Consider the following 17,063-nt stretch of genomic DNA (forward strand, 5'->3'; position numbering starts at 1 on the left):
GGAGGATCCAAATGCAGACCCAAATACATATCCTTTAGATGAGGATGTCTATACTTTTCCACCTCATAATGTGCCTGATATCCCGGATCCACAGTTATACCCATCAAAGCCCTCTTCTCCAGAGGACAGCATTGGCTTTAATCATCTCTTACACAGAGCTGCCATCTACCACAATGTTACAATTCACTCTGATGGCATTGAGGAGGATTTTCTGTTAGATACTTTTGAGCCATCACACAGATCCACTCACATTCTGCCCATGATCAAAGGAGTCATTAAGCACGCTCCAGAAATATTCAAAGATCCTGTACGTGCTAGGGTACTGAATCCAAGGATAGAAAAGAAATATAGGCCTGGACCCTCTGACCCAACCTATATTAAGAGACATCCTCCTCTAGACTCCTTGGTGGTGTCCAATGCAAGGAAAAGAGCGAATTCACAGACTTCTGGTGAAACGCCCCCACCCGACAAGGAATCCAAAGTTATTGATGAGTCAGGTAAAAGGATTGCTGCACAAACTACAAATATATGGCGCATTGCGAATACACAAGCACTTCTCTCACGTTATGACAGGGCTCATTACGACCATTTAGAGACACTAATACAACACCTTCCAGATCAGTATAAAGATCAGGCAACTGAGCTCATTCAAGAAGGCAAATTAATCTCAAATGCCTCAATAAAATGTACACTAGATGTCGCAGAAACAGCTGCTAGAGCTGTAAATACTAGCGTGATACTCAGGAGACATGCATGGCTGCGCATTTCCGGGTTCAAACAAGAGGTGCAAACCACAATTTTGAACCAGCCTTTTAACACAAACCAGTTATTTGGTCCAGAAGTAGATACTACACTGGAGAAAATGAAAAAAGACACGGATACAGCAAAGTCAATGGGAGCTCTACAGTCCACACAGACTAGAGGTTCTTTTTGTCGCTCCTTTTATAGAGGAGGCTCCAAGCAGACTGGAGCAGACACAGCGACATCTTTCAAGACACAAACATCCTCTAACAAAGGATATTTTAGAGGAGGATACAGGGGCATTAATAACAAGGGAAGAGGACGCTGTAACAGCAATCGCTCCTCCTCCACAACTAAACAGTGACTTCCCTCTGCTCCCCCAACAGCATTCCACCCCTGTGGGGGGCAGATTAACACAGTTCCTGCCTGTCTGGAACTCCATCACAACGGAAAGGTGGGTGAGACAGATTATCCAACATGGCTACTGCCTAGAACTTACAGCAACCCCCCCAAACATACCAGCCAGGTAGTGTCCTATGTCTATAGATCACCTGACTGCTTCAACAGGAAGTCCTAGCACTTCAACAAAAAGATGCTATTCAACTAGTCCCATTAGAGCAACAGGGGACGGGGGTTTACATGCTGTATTTTCTAAATCCCAAAAAGGACGGAACACTGAGACCAATTCTCGACCTCAGGTCCCTCAACCATTACATACAATTAGATCATTTTCATATGATCACGCTGCAACAAGTGCTCCCATTGTTGCAACAAGGCGATTTCCTTTCATCGCTAGACCTAAAGGACGCCTATTTTCACATCCCAATACATCCTGCTAACAGGAAGTACCTACGGTTTGTAATACAAGGACAGCACTATCAGTTCAAAGTCCTTCCATTTGGTGTCACAACAGCTCCACGGGTGTTCATGAAGTGCCTAGCAGTCGTAGCAGCACATCTCGGAAGACAACAGATACACGTCTTCCCTTACCTGGACGATTGGCTCATAAAAGCCAAATCATTCCACCAATGTTTACAACTCACTCAGCTGACAATTCAACTGTTGCACGACTTAGGGTTTACAATCAACTACACAAAGTCGCACCTAGAGCTTTCGCACGTGCATCAGTATCTAGGAGCTACCATAAACACATCTACAGCTCTAGCGTATCCCAGTCCAGCCAGGATACAGAGCATTCAAGCCTTAGTATCAACTTTTCAACACCAACAGTCTCTCCAAGCAAGAGTGTTCATGAGATTAATAGGCATGATGGCATCTTGCATCTTCATAGTGTAACATGCAAGACTGCAAATGCGTCCATTACAAGAATGTCTAGCACGACAGTGGAATCAGGCTCAAGGTTAGCTCACAGACCTGGTGTTGGTAGACAGCTGTACGCCTCGCTCTCTGCAATGGTGGAACACCAAAAACTTGACAAGAGGACAGCCGTTCCTCGAACCTGTTCCACAAATAGCGCTCACAACAGACGCATCCCTCACAGGTTGGGGAGCCTATCTCTTACACCACACTACTCCAGGTCGATGGAACAACCAACAAAAGCTGTTGCATATCAACCATCTAGAGTTGCTAGCGATATTCTTAGCACTCAAAACTTTTCAACTTCAAGTACAGAACAAAGCTGTCTTAATCCGGACGGACAATATGACAGCAATGTACTATATACAAAAACAGGGGGGGACACACTCTCTGCAACTGTCCCAGCTCGCATAGAACATTTGGAGATGGGCCGTTCCTCAAAACATATATCTGTTTACTGGAACACCTTCCAGGAGTTCACAATCAGATAGCGGATCTGTTAAGTCGGCAGTCACAACAGATTCACAAATTGGAACTACATCCACAAGTTCTTCCACCATTCTTTCAACAGTGGGGGCACCCACACATAGACCTGTTTTCCACCCACGAGAATGCAAAATGCCCAACCTTCGCCGCCCGGTTCCCCCACCAAGGTCGGAAGGCAATGCAATATGGATGAACTGGTCAGGCAGATTTGCGTATGCTTTTCCGCCTCTACCCCTCATTCCACTAGTGGTGCGCAAGCTCAAACAACAGTCTCTCAAGCTCATTCTAGTAGCTCCCACATGGGCACGCCAGCCGTGGTTCACCACACTACTAGATCTCTCTCTGGTTCCACATCAAAAGTTACCGCTCACACCCTCGATGTTAACACAGAACCATGGAGAAATCAGACACCCAGAACCGAACCAATTGAATTCGGCGATCTGGCTCCTGAAGTCTTAGAGTTTGGTTATCTTAACCTACCACCAGACTGCATGAATATCCTTAAAGAGGCGAGGAAACCCACTACTAGAGCGTGTTATTCCGCCAAATGGAAAAGATTTTCAATATATTGCAAACATAATCACATTGATCCACTGGATGCTTCCATCCAAAATATAATTTGTTACCTTTTACATCTACAAAGGTCTAATTTGGCATACTCTTCCATACGCCTACATCTGGCAGCAATTTCAGCCTATTTACAAAACAGACAACACTTGTCTCTTTTTAGGGTACCTGTAATCAAAGCATTTATGGAAGGATTAAAAAGAATAATCCCTCCCAGGCTGCCACCTTCCCCAGTATGGAACCTAAATTTGGTCCTTACAAGACTCATGGGACCCCCTTTTGAGCCTCTGCATAAATGTGAAGTGCAATTTCTCACATGGAAAACTGCTTTTCTTGTTGCCATCACCTCTCTCAGAAGAGAAAGTGAAATACAATCGTTCACTATACAAGAACCATTCTTTCAAATACATACTAATAAAGTGGTTCTCAGGTCTAATCCCAAAATTTCTTCCAAAGGTTATCACACCTTTTCATTTAAACCAATCTGTAGAGATACCTGTGTTTTTCCAAAACCCAGACTCAGTAGCAGAAAGGGCCTTACACACACGTTAGATGTTAAAAGAGCTCTGCTATACTACATAGATAGAACCAAATCCTTTAGAAAGACAAAGCAATTGTTTGTATCTTTCTCTCATCCACACAAAGGCAACCCTATCTCTATGGGTGGGATTGCCAGGTGGATTGTTAAGTGCATACAGATATGCTATCAAAAAGCTAAACGCACGCTAACAGTTCCTCCTAGAGCACACTCCACTCGCAAGCTAGGAGCCTCTATGGCTTTCTTAGGAAATATACCATTAGAGGACATATGCAAGGCTGCAACATGGTCTACACCACACACCTTCACTAAACACTATTGTGTTGATGTGCAAGCCAAGCAGCAAGCTGCAGTAGGCCAGGCTGTCCTTAGAACATTATTTCAGACTACTGCAATGGATACAGGCGACCACCGCTAGGGGAGACACTGCTGCACAATCGATGCATAGTGTACATCTGCAGCTCATATGCCTCGAACGGAAAATGCTACTTATCATTATGCATCTGTTCTTGGCATGTAGAGCTGCAGAGTCGTACACGCCCTCCCGCCTCCCCGGACCTGTATCCATTCCAGTTCTCATCTTACTTAGATGCATACGCATGGACATCCTTTTTTTCTTACTGTATCTTTACTAACTCCATCATTTCCCATCATGGCGAAAAACAATCTAAGGATATAGCCAATGCCCATGCTCAGTATTGTCCAAGGGAGGAGTCACCTATATCTTGACTACAAAGACTTCTTCAAGAAGACAACAACCTGCAATCATCCGAGCCCAACACCAGGTGGCGATCTAATGCATAGTGTACGACTCTGCAGCTCTACATGCCAAGAACAGATGCATACTGGTAAGTAGCATTTTCCTTATTAATCAGCACTCAAGGTGAAAAGATCCTGGAAACGACGTGAACTCTCAGGACTCCTATAAGAGTCTTCCCAAATGCTTAAAATGGCAGCCGTGCGTGACCATGCTCTCCTTCGGTTTGTTTTCCGCAGTGAGTGGGGCTTTCTCATAAGATGCTCCTTGCTGCAATGGACTTCTTTTTACGGAGACCTTGTTACGCCGTGACTGCCCTTGTCTCTGCAGGCGATGGGGCACAGACTCTGGCACAGCCGCAGTGGAACTCAAATGCGTTGCAGGTCTTGCCTCCCCCGCCGATCTCATCACCAGCTCCGATCAGCATGCAGTCTCTTCAACTCTCGAAGACATCAGCACTGGAGCAAGACACACTGCGTCTTCAACAACAAACAGCTGTTAAGGTATGCTAAACGTACTTTAGACGCTTTGAACAATACCTCATCCGATTCCTTCTTGATTTGATGTTGAGGTAACAGCGCAAAGCATCCCGCGCTCGTCGCCAAATTATGTGGTGGTTCCCACATGTGCATAAACGAAGCTCCACACCTTGCGTAGGTTCCAGCTAAAGGTTTATTCACCTCAACCATCAACAGCACTAGGCAACTGCCTTAATCATAACCCTACTACATTCCAAGCTCCAAGTGGAACCTTGGAGTATGTCACATCACAACCATCTTCCTTGAAAACACACAAATGACTGGGTATCGCTATATTGTATGGAAAGAAAACACCAACCGCTGATTATATTGCAACACAAAGTAGAAATCTCTTCCCATCATCCACAGCCTCTCCTTGGTTTAGCAAATTCTGCAAAAACAGGAGGAAGTAGCAATCTCCATTGGTGAAATAAGAGCATCTTACCAATACTCATCAGACAGGTTCCGTACATTTTCCTCTGATGTCACCAATATGGCCAGAAAAGTGACTGGGGTATTGATGTGTTGGACACCTTTTTATCACCTAAGGTGGTAATAGTAAGCTTTTTTTAGCAGACTGAAATCCATAATGTCACTTAAACCTACCAGATGTGGGACAGTGTGCTTCAGCTGAAGGTATCTGAATAATTGGAAACTGTGATGTTCAGGTCCTGCTGCAGCTCTGAAAATGACTGAAGGATGTGACTGCCTTCTCGCATATGTAATCAACTTATATCAATCAAAATCCCTCTGAGATGGCCTGCAGATCAGAATCCAGTCACACGTGAATCCCAAGCGTTATCCTTCACTTTCCATCCGGGCTGGCAATAGATTTGGTTTTGTGTGATTTCAGTTTTGATGCCTGTTTATAGTATCATCAATAGATCTTTATTCGGCTTAACCAGCCATAAAAGGGTACAAAAAAGGGCATTCAGTGCATCAACAACAGCAGCATCGATTTCCAGCCTAGATCAAATGGCCGTACAGTAAGGTTATATGCTTCATTAAAATTCATTCAGTGGGACAAACTTGAAGGCTTCAAATGCCAACCTACAATAATTAAACAAATACTTATTTATTTATTTATTTATTATGCATCGCGCAAACTAAACCCGAAGGTGTCACTTAAAAAACCTCACGAAGGGAAACTATGAGCCATGTCAATTCCTAAGTCAAGGTGCGTTTCTAGTGGCCTTTATGGCTGCTGAAGAGACCCCCAAAATTTCCAAGTTGATTAAAATCCATTACCTTCAAAAATGCATATTACTTAAAACTCTATAAAAACCACCTAGTATCAGTTCATAACAACATTTGGATTTTCAAAAACATTATCACAGCCTATAAACAGTTCTGGACAATATGTTACAAACAATTAATAAAATACCAGGGACATACGACTCTTTGATTACAGTAGTTACGGTGAGACAACTCAGGAAATTCTTACTCATAACGTTTCCAATGGCCAAAGATACTTCTATATAGTTGGCTACTGCAATACAGATATCAGGGGTAGCCAGTGAGTGCAAGAATTTAACACCATCAACATATGTACAAGGGTGAATTTTCTTTAACAGTGGGTGGGAAAGGGATGGCATAATACTAGACTACGAAGACTAGGTGGCAGCAGTGTCTTCGCCACGAGAGGTAGCCATTGCAGCAAAGTTGAGGCTAATACAACTCAAACTTTTGCACCGAATTTACATCACGGGACCTGGAATCATACAAATGGGTAGAGCGCCTGATGGTAAATGTATAAGGGACTGTGGAAACAAAGGTACTTTCCTCCACATTCTATGGGAATGCCCACATGTCCAGAAGTATTGGAGGAAAATACATGAGGTTCTGAGTGAAGTGTTAAACATACACTTCCTCTGGAGGCTAAGAGATGTCTCCTGAATGTGTGGGAGCCAACGGACCTAAACAACACACGCATAACCTGGGTTACATTGGGGATTTTGATAGCCAAACGCAACACCGCTCAGAAGTGGGGGCCTTCGCAGGCACCGGCTGTGTGTGCATGGAAAAATACATGAATTGGTGCATGTTTCGGGAAAAGTATGTCTATGTAGCCAGGGAATGTCCCAAAAAAGTGGTCCCGCCTCTGGAACGACTGGAATGAATATAGGGGGAATCTCCGTACCTCACCAATGATACCAGCTCAAGATGAAATGTTCTAGACATGGCACAAATCGCCAGTAATCACCAGATCATGTATTTTTAATTGTCTGAGAACCTTGTTAAGATAAGAAATGAACATGTATTGTATTCTTCCTTGTGATCTTGATTCCTACTGTTAATAAAAAGATTTTTTTTTAAACCAGTGGGATTAAAAATGTACTCCTTGACTTTTTATATAAAGTGCCGAATAAGATAAAGTGCAAAGTGCTTTGGCTTGTAAGATTATCACATAGACAAGCTGAGAGATCATTCACCCAACCACTCTGGCGTGGAAAGACCAGCAAAAAATGCACAGTACCTAAATGAAATCTAGTTAAATAAAATCTAATCTGCAGATTAGTGGTGAGTGTTAAATAATATTCCAATGGGGCAGGGGACAGTGCATGGGACTAATCTCATCTTGGTGAGGATAACGCATCGTCTAGGATGCAATAAAAATTTCCTGCCCAGGTGGTTGGGGCATTGTAAGTAGCTGGCTCCTGTGTCTGGTAGCATCCAGGAAAAGGACCTTTCATCTGTTTGGGGCAGGCAAATTCCAAAATAATATCTTCTCTCCATCCAGCAATGTACAGACCAGTATATATCTACATTTTATGTAGTCTTCTGAATAGAGGAGCTGGAAAGGTATTCCAGGTACCACCCATATGGATACTCACCTTAGCATAACTGGAATAACTGGCGGAGTAGAATTACCCTCGCAGTTTCCTCCTCCATGAAGTGGGTCTCCAAGACAAGCACAACTTGTACTTTGTGGTGTCTGAGCAAGGAGTGACTTTGATATAAGCACTCTTATTGTTTTCCACTTCAATGCTATTTCTTATTTCTTATTTCAAACCTGAGCACCCCTCTTCTAAGCACCTCTACCTCTGACACTGAGCGCCTTCTTAAGGACTACCCCTCTCCCATCAATACATGACTAATGGGTAGTTCTCCCATCGCGTCTCGTCTCTTGCTGGAACCCCTGTGTGTGGAATCTGGACTTAAAACTGAAAAAGAATGTAAATTCTCCCCCCACCATGCAGAGAGCTAACTGTGCCAATAAACCAGAATCTATGAGATACTGTTTTGACCCGCAAGCTAATTCACCTTCATTCTACCAGGCATGCCGGGTAGCCATAGACTTGATCTTCAGTAGCCATCTCTTTGTCAATTAGGCAGACCGGGTGAACTTTCACTTCCAGTGCCTGTGCTTCAGAATACATCATCTTACAGCTGCCATGCTTTATTCACCTTCAGTTAATCAGGCATACCGGGTGACCATCTGCTCTTGGTAGCCATGCCTTAATCAATCAGGTGTTCTGAGTGGACCTCTACTTTAAGGGCCGCGCCTCCTTTTACTCACCTTCACTTTGACCAGGCCTACCATATGGCCATAGCACTTCTTATCCATACTCACTCTTCCAGCTGAACATGTTATTTTTCCCGCCCTCCATCATTTCTAGAGTCTCCCTGTGGCTATGTCATTGAGACCTATTGCACAGCTGTGTTTTCTTGGGTGCTGCAAGTTCCACTTTGGTTGTTGTCTTACATTGCTCAGTGGATCGACTTGTAAGTTGCGTCACTTTTTTGCCCGTAGCAGTTGGTGCAACGAAACCAAAAACGTTAGTTTTCACATTTGTCTCTTATGTGTATCTTGGGGGAAAGTTGCCTCATGCCTTATTGAAGGAAAATTATACTCAAGTAGCAGTCGATCCTTACAAAACAGTCTTAATGTTAAAAAAATGTATCCAAGAGAGAAGACGTCAAAAACCTTACAAATGAAAGTATGAACAATGTTACCACATGAACTTAGATGAACATGTAATTTAAACATCCTTTGCAAATTAGCTATGAACCAATACGTACATGTAAGATAATGAGCTGCAGTGTAAGCACATGGCTACTTTGAAAACAAGACTTCCAGTAACTTAAATCTCATAATGCTAATCTTTCCTAACAAAGTTATTTTCAAGCTTTTTGGTGGAGATCGGAGAGGGAGAGCAAGATACTCTTTTTTTGGCTATAACCTCTACCTCGTTTAATATGAGCATAGATACTCTGAGGCAACGGTGTGGTTATCAGTTGTGCAGCAATTGAAGTGTCACAGGGCTCCACTTCACTTAATGATGGCAGTATTTCAATATCTATCCTGGATTTATTAGCACATTTGTCGTGCCTGAATTAGGGTCCATGGTACTTTTGCTGAAAAACTGCTGTCAGGCACTTTCCTAACATGACTCTGTGGCAGCTGCAGCTAATTTTTAGGTCCAGACAGGACTGAAGTTCTTTTAAACAAATTCAAAGACAAAGAAGCAGTTGAACTCATCAACACATGCTCAAGGCAAGACACAGAAGTGAGACACAGTCCTTTTTGTACCTTTTGCCTATGTAAATCTGATACTTTCCTACTTGTTGGAAATGACGACTTGTACAGCGGAAGTCATTTTTTTCTTCTATTACAGGCGGCTCTAAAATTCCTGATTTTCTATGCTGGAGTCCTTGCCGATGTGTTCTTCATTGTCACTGTAGGCACTGGGTTCTATTGGCTGATTTTCTTCAAGGTATGTAGAATCTGAATATTACTTACATTTTCATGTTGTCTACTTAAGCTATGTTGAACCTTGTAATTTTGTGGCATTTCTTTAACCCGTTGCATGCTTGTGACGGAACCGCTCCGTCACAAGTCACGGGTGAGCTGTGCTTGTGACGGGACGGTTCCGTCACGGCCCGCTCACCTGCGCGGCGCGAATTGCGCGCCTGCGCTGACTAATTAATGGGCGGGTGGGTTCGTGACGGAACCGTTCCGTCACAAGCACAGCTTACCCGCGAGCCATGACGGAGCGGTTCCGTCAGAAGCATGGGACCGCCGCGCCACCCCCCCCCCCCCTCTCCCTAGCGCTGCGGCGGAATAGCCGCTGCAGCGAAGGGGTTAAAGGCTGTGTACTTTGAGTGAGGCTATAGAGAAGCCGATCATTCAAACACAGCTGCCTCAGTTATTTGAGTCTCTTGTGCAGCACTATCTATTCAGCTGCTCCTCCTCACCCCTTCCTCAATATACTTCATTATTTCCTACCGCTTATTGAATGCTACAATACAGTTTTTACCTCTCATACATTTGATGTATCCTACATCCTTACAGCAGTCTTCCTACCTTCGTCTTATGATATGCTTCCGCCCATGGATGTACCCACGTGTAGGAAGCTGGCTCTGTATATACTATACCAAAGTAAGGTATAGTGTGAGCAGAGTCCAGAGATTCCCCAGATGTAAAGTCGAGGCTAAGTTAGGTAGGCACTAACAGCTCTCTTTGTGGTAGTGTGGGTGAGCAGTTAGGCTTATCCAGAGGGTGTGTTAAGCATTTATTGTATCCACTTAATCAAGGAATGATACACCCACTCTAAGACAGAATCCAGACCAATTTGGTAAGTATAAAAAAGGTATTCTTCTGTTTTATTTTAAAGCCAAGCAGGAATTGGCACAGCTAAGTAAAATATATTTTTAAAAGCAAGACTGTTCAAGGAAATACAGTTGTCCTTGAAATTGCAACTGTTGCAGGTTTTAAAAGGCTTTGAAAACAGTTCAAATTACACAGTAATTACTTTTCGTTGCTCTTACTTTGAGTACTTTGGATGCTATGCCTAGATTCCACACCTTAGGATCTCTACATACAAGGTAAGGATGAGTTTTTATACTTTGCAATAGAATTCTATTTTCTTCTTAAAGCATAGTTCAACACAAACATTTTTTAGGCCCCAACATCTTTTTACATGGGTTCCTATGGAGAAAAAGTGTTAGCGGTTTCACAGGGAAGTACCCGACTTACAAGTGTGAGTTTTGTGGGTTAGGACCAAGGTTCCCCAAGGTCTAGATAGGCGCTCAAGTTGCACCAGCAGCAGCACTGGGGCAGCCAGGTGCAGAGTTCAGGGGTGCAGTATTAGCCAAATGCTGCTAAGGGGGCCTTCGGTTAGGGGCTGCTGACAAGCATGCCACTCGAGTATGGGAGGAAAGCACCTAAGGTTAAGGTCTGCACTGCAGCTTAGGAGCTGCACCACTAATGGCACCGCGGGGGCCGGGTGCAGGGTGCAATAGGTCGATCTTGTCTATCATCATTGGTGACCCTGTGCTTTCCAATGGAGACCTTCGGTTTCACAAACTGGTTTCAGGCTAGGGAAGGGACACTTCCTGCAGGCGATCACAAGCTGGATACATACGTTGGGTTTTTGGGGGATGCCTGGTCACAGTTGGTTGGGCTTACCAAGGCCGTGGGGCATCGGGTGCAGGGATATCTTCTGGCGTCAGATTTTCTTACCATCTCCGGTTGCAGTCGGGGGCACCCTCCAGGTTGAGGCAGCAGGCATCCTCTTGAGGCTTGAGGGAGGTCGGGATCACCAGATCCCAGGTCAGGATCGCTGGGGAGACCTCCTTGGGGTGTTGGGCCACTTGAACTTGGGCCATGGGCGTCGGGTGCAGAGTGGTGCAGAATGGTTGAGTCCCTGGATTCTGGAGGTGAGTCTTTGTTTGAGCAAATCCAGTGCTCAGAGGAGACAGAGTCTGTAGGAAAGTCGCAGGGTAGATCTTGCGAGCTATGGGGGGTTGGTGGCGGCTGGACTCGCCGGGGTTCTTCCTATAGGCAGGTCGTAGACAGAAAAGGCCAGCAGGGCTGGGGCCAAAGCAGTTGGTGTCATCTTCTTCTTCCTGGGTCAGCACAACTCTTCGGTCCTTCTTCTTTCTTCCTTGAATCAGAGGAGACAAGGTTCAGGATCGCCCGTAAATACTAGATTTAGGGGGCGTTAAAGGGGTTTGCAGGTCGGGACCAATGGGTCCCTTCCTTGGGGTGGGTACACCCCCTATAATGCCACCCTCCAGTGGGAAGCCTCTACTTAATTGGCGGAGTCCGCTCATCTTGAAGATGGAGGGGACTGAGATGTGTGTTTCAGCTCACCTATGTCACCTGAGGGAAGGAGTGGGCAAATGTGGGTACACCTCTCTTCCTAGTTTGGATTCCTGCAGATGTAAATGTAAATGTAAATGTACAGGAATTTATATAGCGCAAATCACCAATCAATCAATCAATTAAGAGTATATGTAAAGCGCGCTACTCACCCGCTAGGGTCTCAAGGCGCTGGGGGGGGGGCTGCTACTGCTCGAAAAGCCAGGTCTTGAGTTGCTTCCTGAAGGAGAGATGGCCCTGGGTGAGTCGTAGGTGGGTGGGGATGGTGTTCCAGGTCTTGGCCGCCAAGTAGGTGAAGGATCTTCCTCCGTTGGTGGTTCTGCGGATCCTTGGGACGGTGGCGCGGGCGAGGCTGGCGGAGCGGAGCTGGCGGGTTGGCCTGTAGAACGTGAGGCGGTTGTTGAGGTATTCGGGGGCCCAAGTCGTGGAGAGCCTTGTGTGCGTGGGTGAGGAGTCTGAACGTGATACTTTTGCTGACGGGGAGCCAGTGCAGGTCCCTCAGGTGGGCGGAGATGTGGCTGTGTCGGGGGATGTCCAAGATGAGTCGTGCTGAGGCGTTCTGGATGCGCTGGAGTCTTTTCTGTAGTTTGCCGGTGGTTCCAGCATAGAGGGCGTTCCCGTAGTCCAGGCGGCTGGTGACGAGGGCCTGGGTGACCGTTTTCCTGGTTCCAGTGGGGATCCAGCAGAAGATCTTACCGAGCATGCGGAGAGTGTTGAAGCAGGAGGAGGTAACGGCGTTAACTTGCTTGGCCATCGTGAGGGAGGAGTCCAGGATGAAGCCCAGGTTGCGTGCGTGGTCTGTGGGTTTGGGTGGGGGGCCCAGAGCAGGGGGCCACCAGGAGTCGTCCCAGGCGGAGATGGATGGACCGAGGATGAGGACTTCCGTCTTGTCCGAGTTCAGTTTCTGGCGGCTGAGCTTCATCCATTCTGCGATGTCTTTCGTTCCGTCCTGGAAGCTGGCTCTGGCGGAGGTGGGGTCTTTGGTGAGGGAAAGGATCAGTTGGGTATTGTCGGCGTAGGAGATGATGTTGAGGTTGTGCTTGTATGCGATGGCTGCGAGGGGGCTCATGTAGACATTGAAGAGGGTGAGGCTGAGCAAGGAGCCTTGAGGTACGCCGCAGAGGATCTTGGTGGCTTCTGCGAGGAGGAACGGGAGACGGACTCTTTGGGTTCTGTCGGAGAGGAAGGAGGTGATCCATTCCAGGGCCTTTCCTTGGATCCTGGCGTGGCGGAGGCGGGTTGTCAGGGTGCGGTGGCAGACCGTGTCGAACGCAGCTGAAAGGTCGAGCAGGATGAGGGCGGCTGTTTCTCTGTTGTCCAGCAGGGTCCGGATGTCGTCGGTGGCGGCGATGAGGGCGGTCTCGGTGTTGTGGTTCGCTCAGAATCCGTACTGCGATGGGTCGAGGGAGCCATTCGTCTCCAGGAAGGCTGTCAGCTGTTTGTTGACGGTTTTCTCGATGACTTTTGCAAGGTAGGGGAGGAGCGAGATGGGGCGGAAGTTCTTGAGGTCTGAGGGGTCTGCGGTGGGTTTCTTCAGGAGGGCGCTGATCTCTGCGTGCTTCCAGCTCTCCGGGAAGGTGGCGGATATGAAGGAGTTGTTGATGATGTCCCGAAGTTTGGGTGCGATGATGGAGTCGGCTTTGTTGAAGATGTGGTTTGGGCAGGGATCGGCTGGGGAGCCCGAGTGGATGGTGTTCATCGTGTGGGTGGTATCTTCCGTGCTGACCCGAGTCCAGGCGCACATGGTGGTGGGGGGGGGGGGTGTAGGTTCGGTGGTGGGGTATGTGTTCTGAGCGCCGAAGCTGTCGTGTATGTTGACGATCTTACGGTGAAGAAAGGTGGCCAGAGAGTTGCAGAGGTCTTGAGAAGGCGTGATGTCGTCGTTGCTGGCGTTGGGGTTGGAGAGCTCTTTCACGACGTTGAAGAGTTCCTTGCTGTTGTGGGTGTTGTTGTCCAGTCGTTCTCTGAAGGATGACCTTTTGGTCGTGCGTATCAGATGGTGGTGTTTGCGGGTGGCGTTCTTGAGGGCTGTCATGTTGTCCGTTGACTGGTTGTGGCACCAGGCTTTCTCGAGGTCACGGCAGGATTTCTTAGAATCTTTAAAATCGTTGGTGAACCACGCGGCTTTCTTGCTGTTGAGGTTGCTAGGAGGGTTTTTCAGTGTAGCAAGGGTGTCTGCTAAGTCGGTGATCCACTGTGTGAGGTTGCGGGCTCCTTCGTTGGGGTCCGTGGTGTTGGTGGGAGGGTTTAGGCTCAAGGAGGTGGTGAGTTGGTCGGTGATGATCTTGCTCCAGCATCTTCGGGGGGTTTGTTGAGGGCGGTGGTAGGTCGTTGTTTTCCTGAAGTTGAAGTGTACGCAGCTGTGGTCGGTCCAGTGGAGCTCGGTGGTGTGGCTGAAGGAGATGTGGTTGCTGGAGGAGAGGACAGGGTCGAGCGTGTGGCCGGCGTAATGGGTGGGGGTATTGACCAGTTGCTTGAATCCGAGGTTGGTGAGGTTGTCTAGTAGGGCGGTGGTGTTGTTGTCCTGGTCATTCTCCAGGTGGAAATTGAGGTCTCCTAGGAGGATGTAGTCGGGGGAGGCGAGGGCGAGTGGGCTGCTGAAGTCTGCGATGGCCTCGCTGAAGTGTGAGCGTGGTCCCGGGGGTCTGTAGATGAGGGTTCCTCTGAGGGTGGTCTTGGGGTCGGTGTGAATCTGGAAGTGCAGGTGCTCTGCGGTGGCGAGGGTGGCGTTGGTGTTGGTCGTGATGCGGATAGTGTTTCTGTGGGCGATGGCGATGCCACCTCCGGTCTGGTTGACGCGGTCCCTCCGGATGATCTTGTAGCCGTCCGGGATGGCAATGGCGATGTCGGGGGCTGAGGAGGCGTTCATCCAGGTTTCTGTGAAGAAGGCGACGTCTGGTGCCGTTTTGTCCAGGAGGTCCCATAGTTTGACGGCGTGCCTGTGGATGGAGCGGGTGTTGAGCAGGATGCACTTGAGGTGGTTGTTGTTGGCGGCTGTTTTGGCTGGCGCGGTGCAGGACCGAGTGCAGGTGAAGTAGCAGGCGTGGCAGGTGAAGGCTCCTTGGGTGCGTTTCGGGGTGGCTTGGTAGCAGGCTGGATGTCGGCCGGTGTTGAGTGCATGGAGGGTGGTGGCGTCGTAGCTCAGTTGGGTTGGCTGGCTCTGGTGGGGTTCAGGGGTTCTGGCGCTGGGCGCGGTCCAGGCGCGGACGGGCGTAGACGGGCTTGCCTTTGGCACGCCTTTGTCGCGCCCGTTGCGCGTGGCCTCTGCGCGTACGTGTGGTCCCTGCCATTCATGGGGAAGTGGGAGTGAGGAGCAGCTGGGAGGCGGGAGCGGGGCGGCGAATGGGGTGCGGGAGACAGGAGAAGAAGGCGGGCTGCACGAGAGCAGCGGCGGGGAGCAGAGGGGGGGTTGGAAGGAGCGAGAAAGCGGAGCGAGGGAGAGCGAGGGCAAGCCTGGGGGGCAAGGGCAAGCCTGGAGAGCAGGGGCCCTAAGGAGAGGTGGCAGCAAGAGGGCCAAGCAGGCAGCGGCAGCAGAATCAGGGCACACGGGGGCCGTGCAATAGTAGAGTGACCGGGTCAAGGGTCACAGCTCACTGCCGCGCGGTCCCCGCCATTTATGGCCAAGTGGGAGGGAGGAACAGCTGGGAGGCAGGAGCGGGGCGGCGAATGGGGAGCGGGAGACAGGAGAAGGGGGCGGGGCTGCAGGAGAGCAGCGGCGGGGAGCAGAGGGTGGGGTTGGAAAGAGCGGGAGAGCGGAGCGGGGGGAGTGAGGGCAAGCCGGGGCAAGCCTGGAGAGTGAGGGCAAGCCTGGGGAACGAGGGCAAGCCTGGAGAGCAGGGGCCCTAAAGAGAGGCGGCAGCAAGAGGGCCAAGCAGGCAGCAGCAGCAGAATCCGGGCACACGGGGGCCGTGCAGTAGTAGAGTGACTGAGTCAAGGGTCACCAAAGTTGTGGATAGCGTCTAAAGGTGGCAAACCTTTGAAGCTTTCGTGGGCCCAGCCCATCCTGGGGTAGGAGGCATGACTCCTCTGCCTAGGATGGACTTTGTTTCTGAACCCAGAGAGCGGAGGCTCGCTTCTCAGGGTCCAGAAACCTGTCTGGTGGTTGCAAATGGCAGGCAGCCATTCAGGAACCCACCCCAGGGCTGCTTGACTTTCAGGGGCACCTCTAAGATGCCCTCTGAGTGCATTTTACATTAAATCCCACTCAGCATCAGTGTGGGTTTAATGTGCAAACTTCCTAGGTTTTAGTAAAGCCATTATGGAGCTTTGGAGTTCGTAATGACCAGCCCAGACCATATACTTGATAGGAATATAGCATGCTACAACGCATGCTTTCACATCGCGTTCCATTACAACGCGGTCATTACAACAACTGTGTTACCTTTACAACGCAAGTCATTGGATCGAATTGCACTACATGGAGCTCCAACATTAGGAATAATATAATTTCCTATTCCAACCCCACCCTGCGCAACAGTAGAGAAGGTGTTGGAATAGTCAATCATACTATTCCTTAGATTGCAGCGCCATCTAGAGCAAGTCGATCTAATGACTTGCAGTGTGAAGATATTGCGTTCTAACAACCCGGTCGTTGTAACAACTGCGTTGTAATGGAACGCGTTGTAACAAAAGTGTTGTAAAGGTTGTTTCCCACTTTATAGGGCCTTATTACACTTAGCATGCTTAAGAATGGATTTAGACACTGTAGGGGTACAGGGCTTATGTCACTGTACCCTCACCTTAGGGCTAGTGCACCCGGATAGAGGCCTGACTTACCTAGGCCTCAGGCAGTGGATTGCTGGCATGAAACACAATGATGTGTACTATGTTGATTCTTCACTTTTCTCTCTACAAAACACACAGCCTGCAGTGGCAGTGTGTGTGTTAAAGTGCATTGCCTCTAAGGGTGGCACAATAGATGCTGCAGCCCTTAGAGGCCTTCCCTGGTCACAGTACTCTTGGTACCCATGGTACCTTTTACAAGGGGTTGGCCTGTGGCCAGGGATGTGCCACTTGTGGATACAAAGGAAC

The 17,063-nt window shown here is 48.3% G+C and overlaps 1 protein-coding gene across 2 annotated transcripts in view; it reads left to right on the plus strand.

Moving 5' to 3' along the window:
- The window catches only part of TMEM67 (transmembrane protein 67), a 1,133,211-nt gene that overhangs the window by 611,663 nt on the left and 504,485 nt on the right, over positions 1-17,063 (plus strand). For both annotated transcript variants that reach the window (XM_086965990.1, XM_086965991.1), the window contains exon 17: positions 9,544-9,642. In XM_086965990.1, coding sequence (XP_086822116.1) covers positions 9,544-9,642 — 99 coding nt within the window. The remainder of the gene's footprint in view (positions 1-9,543; positions 9,643-17,063) is intronic.

Source organism: Lissotriton vulgaris, chromosome 4_1 (assembly GCF_964263255.1).
Source record: "Lissotriton vulgaris chromosome 4_1, aLisVul1.2, whole genome shotgun sequence".
Classification (NCBI taxonomy): domain Eukaryota; kingdom Metazoa; phylum Chordata; class Amphibia; order Caudata; family Salamandridae; genus Lissotriton; species Lissotriton vulgaris.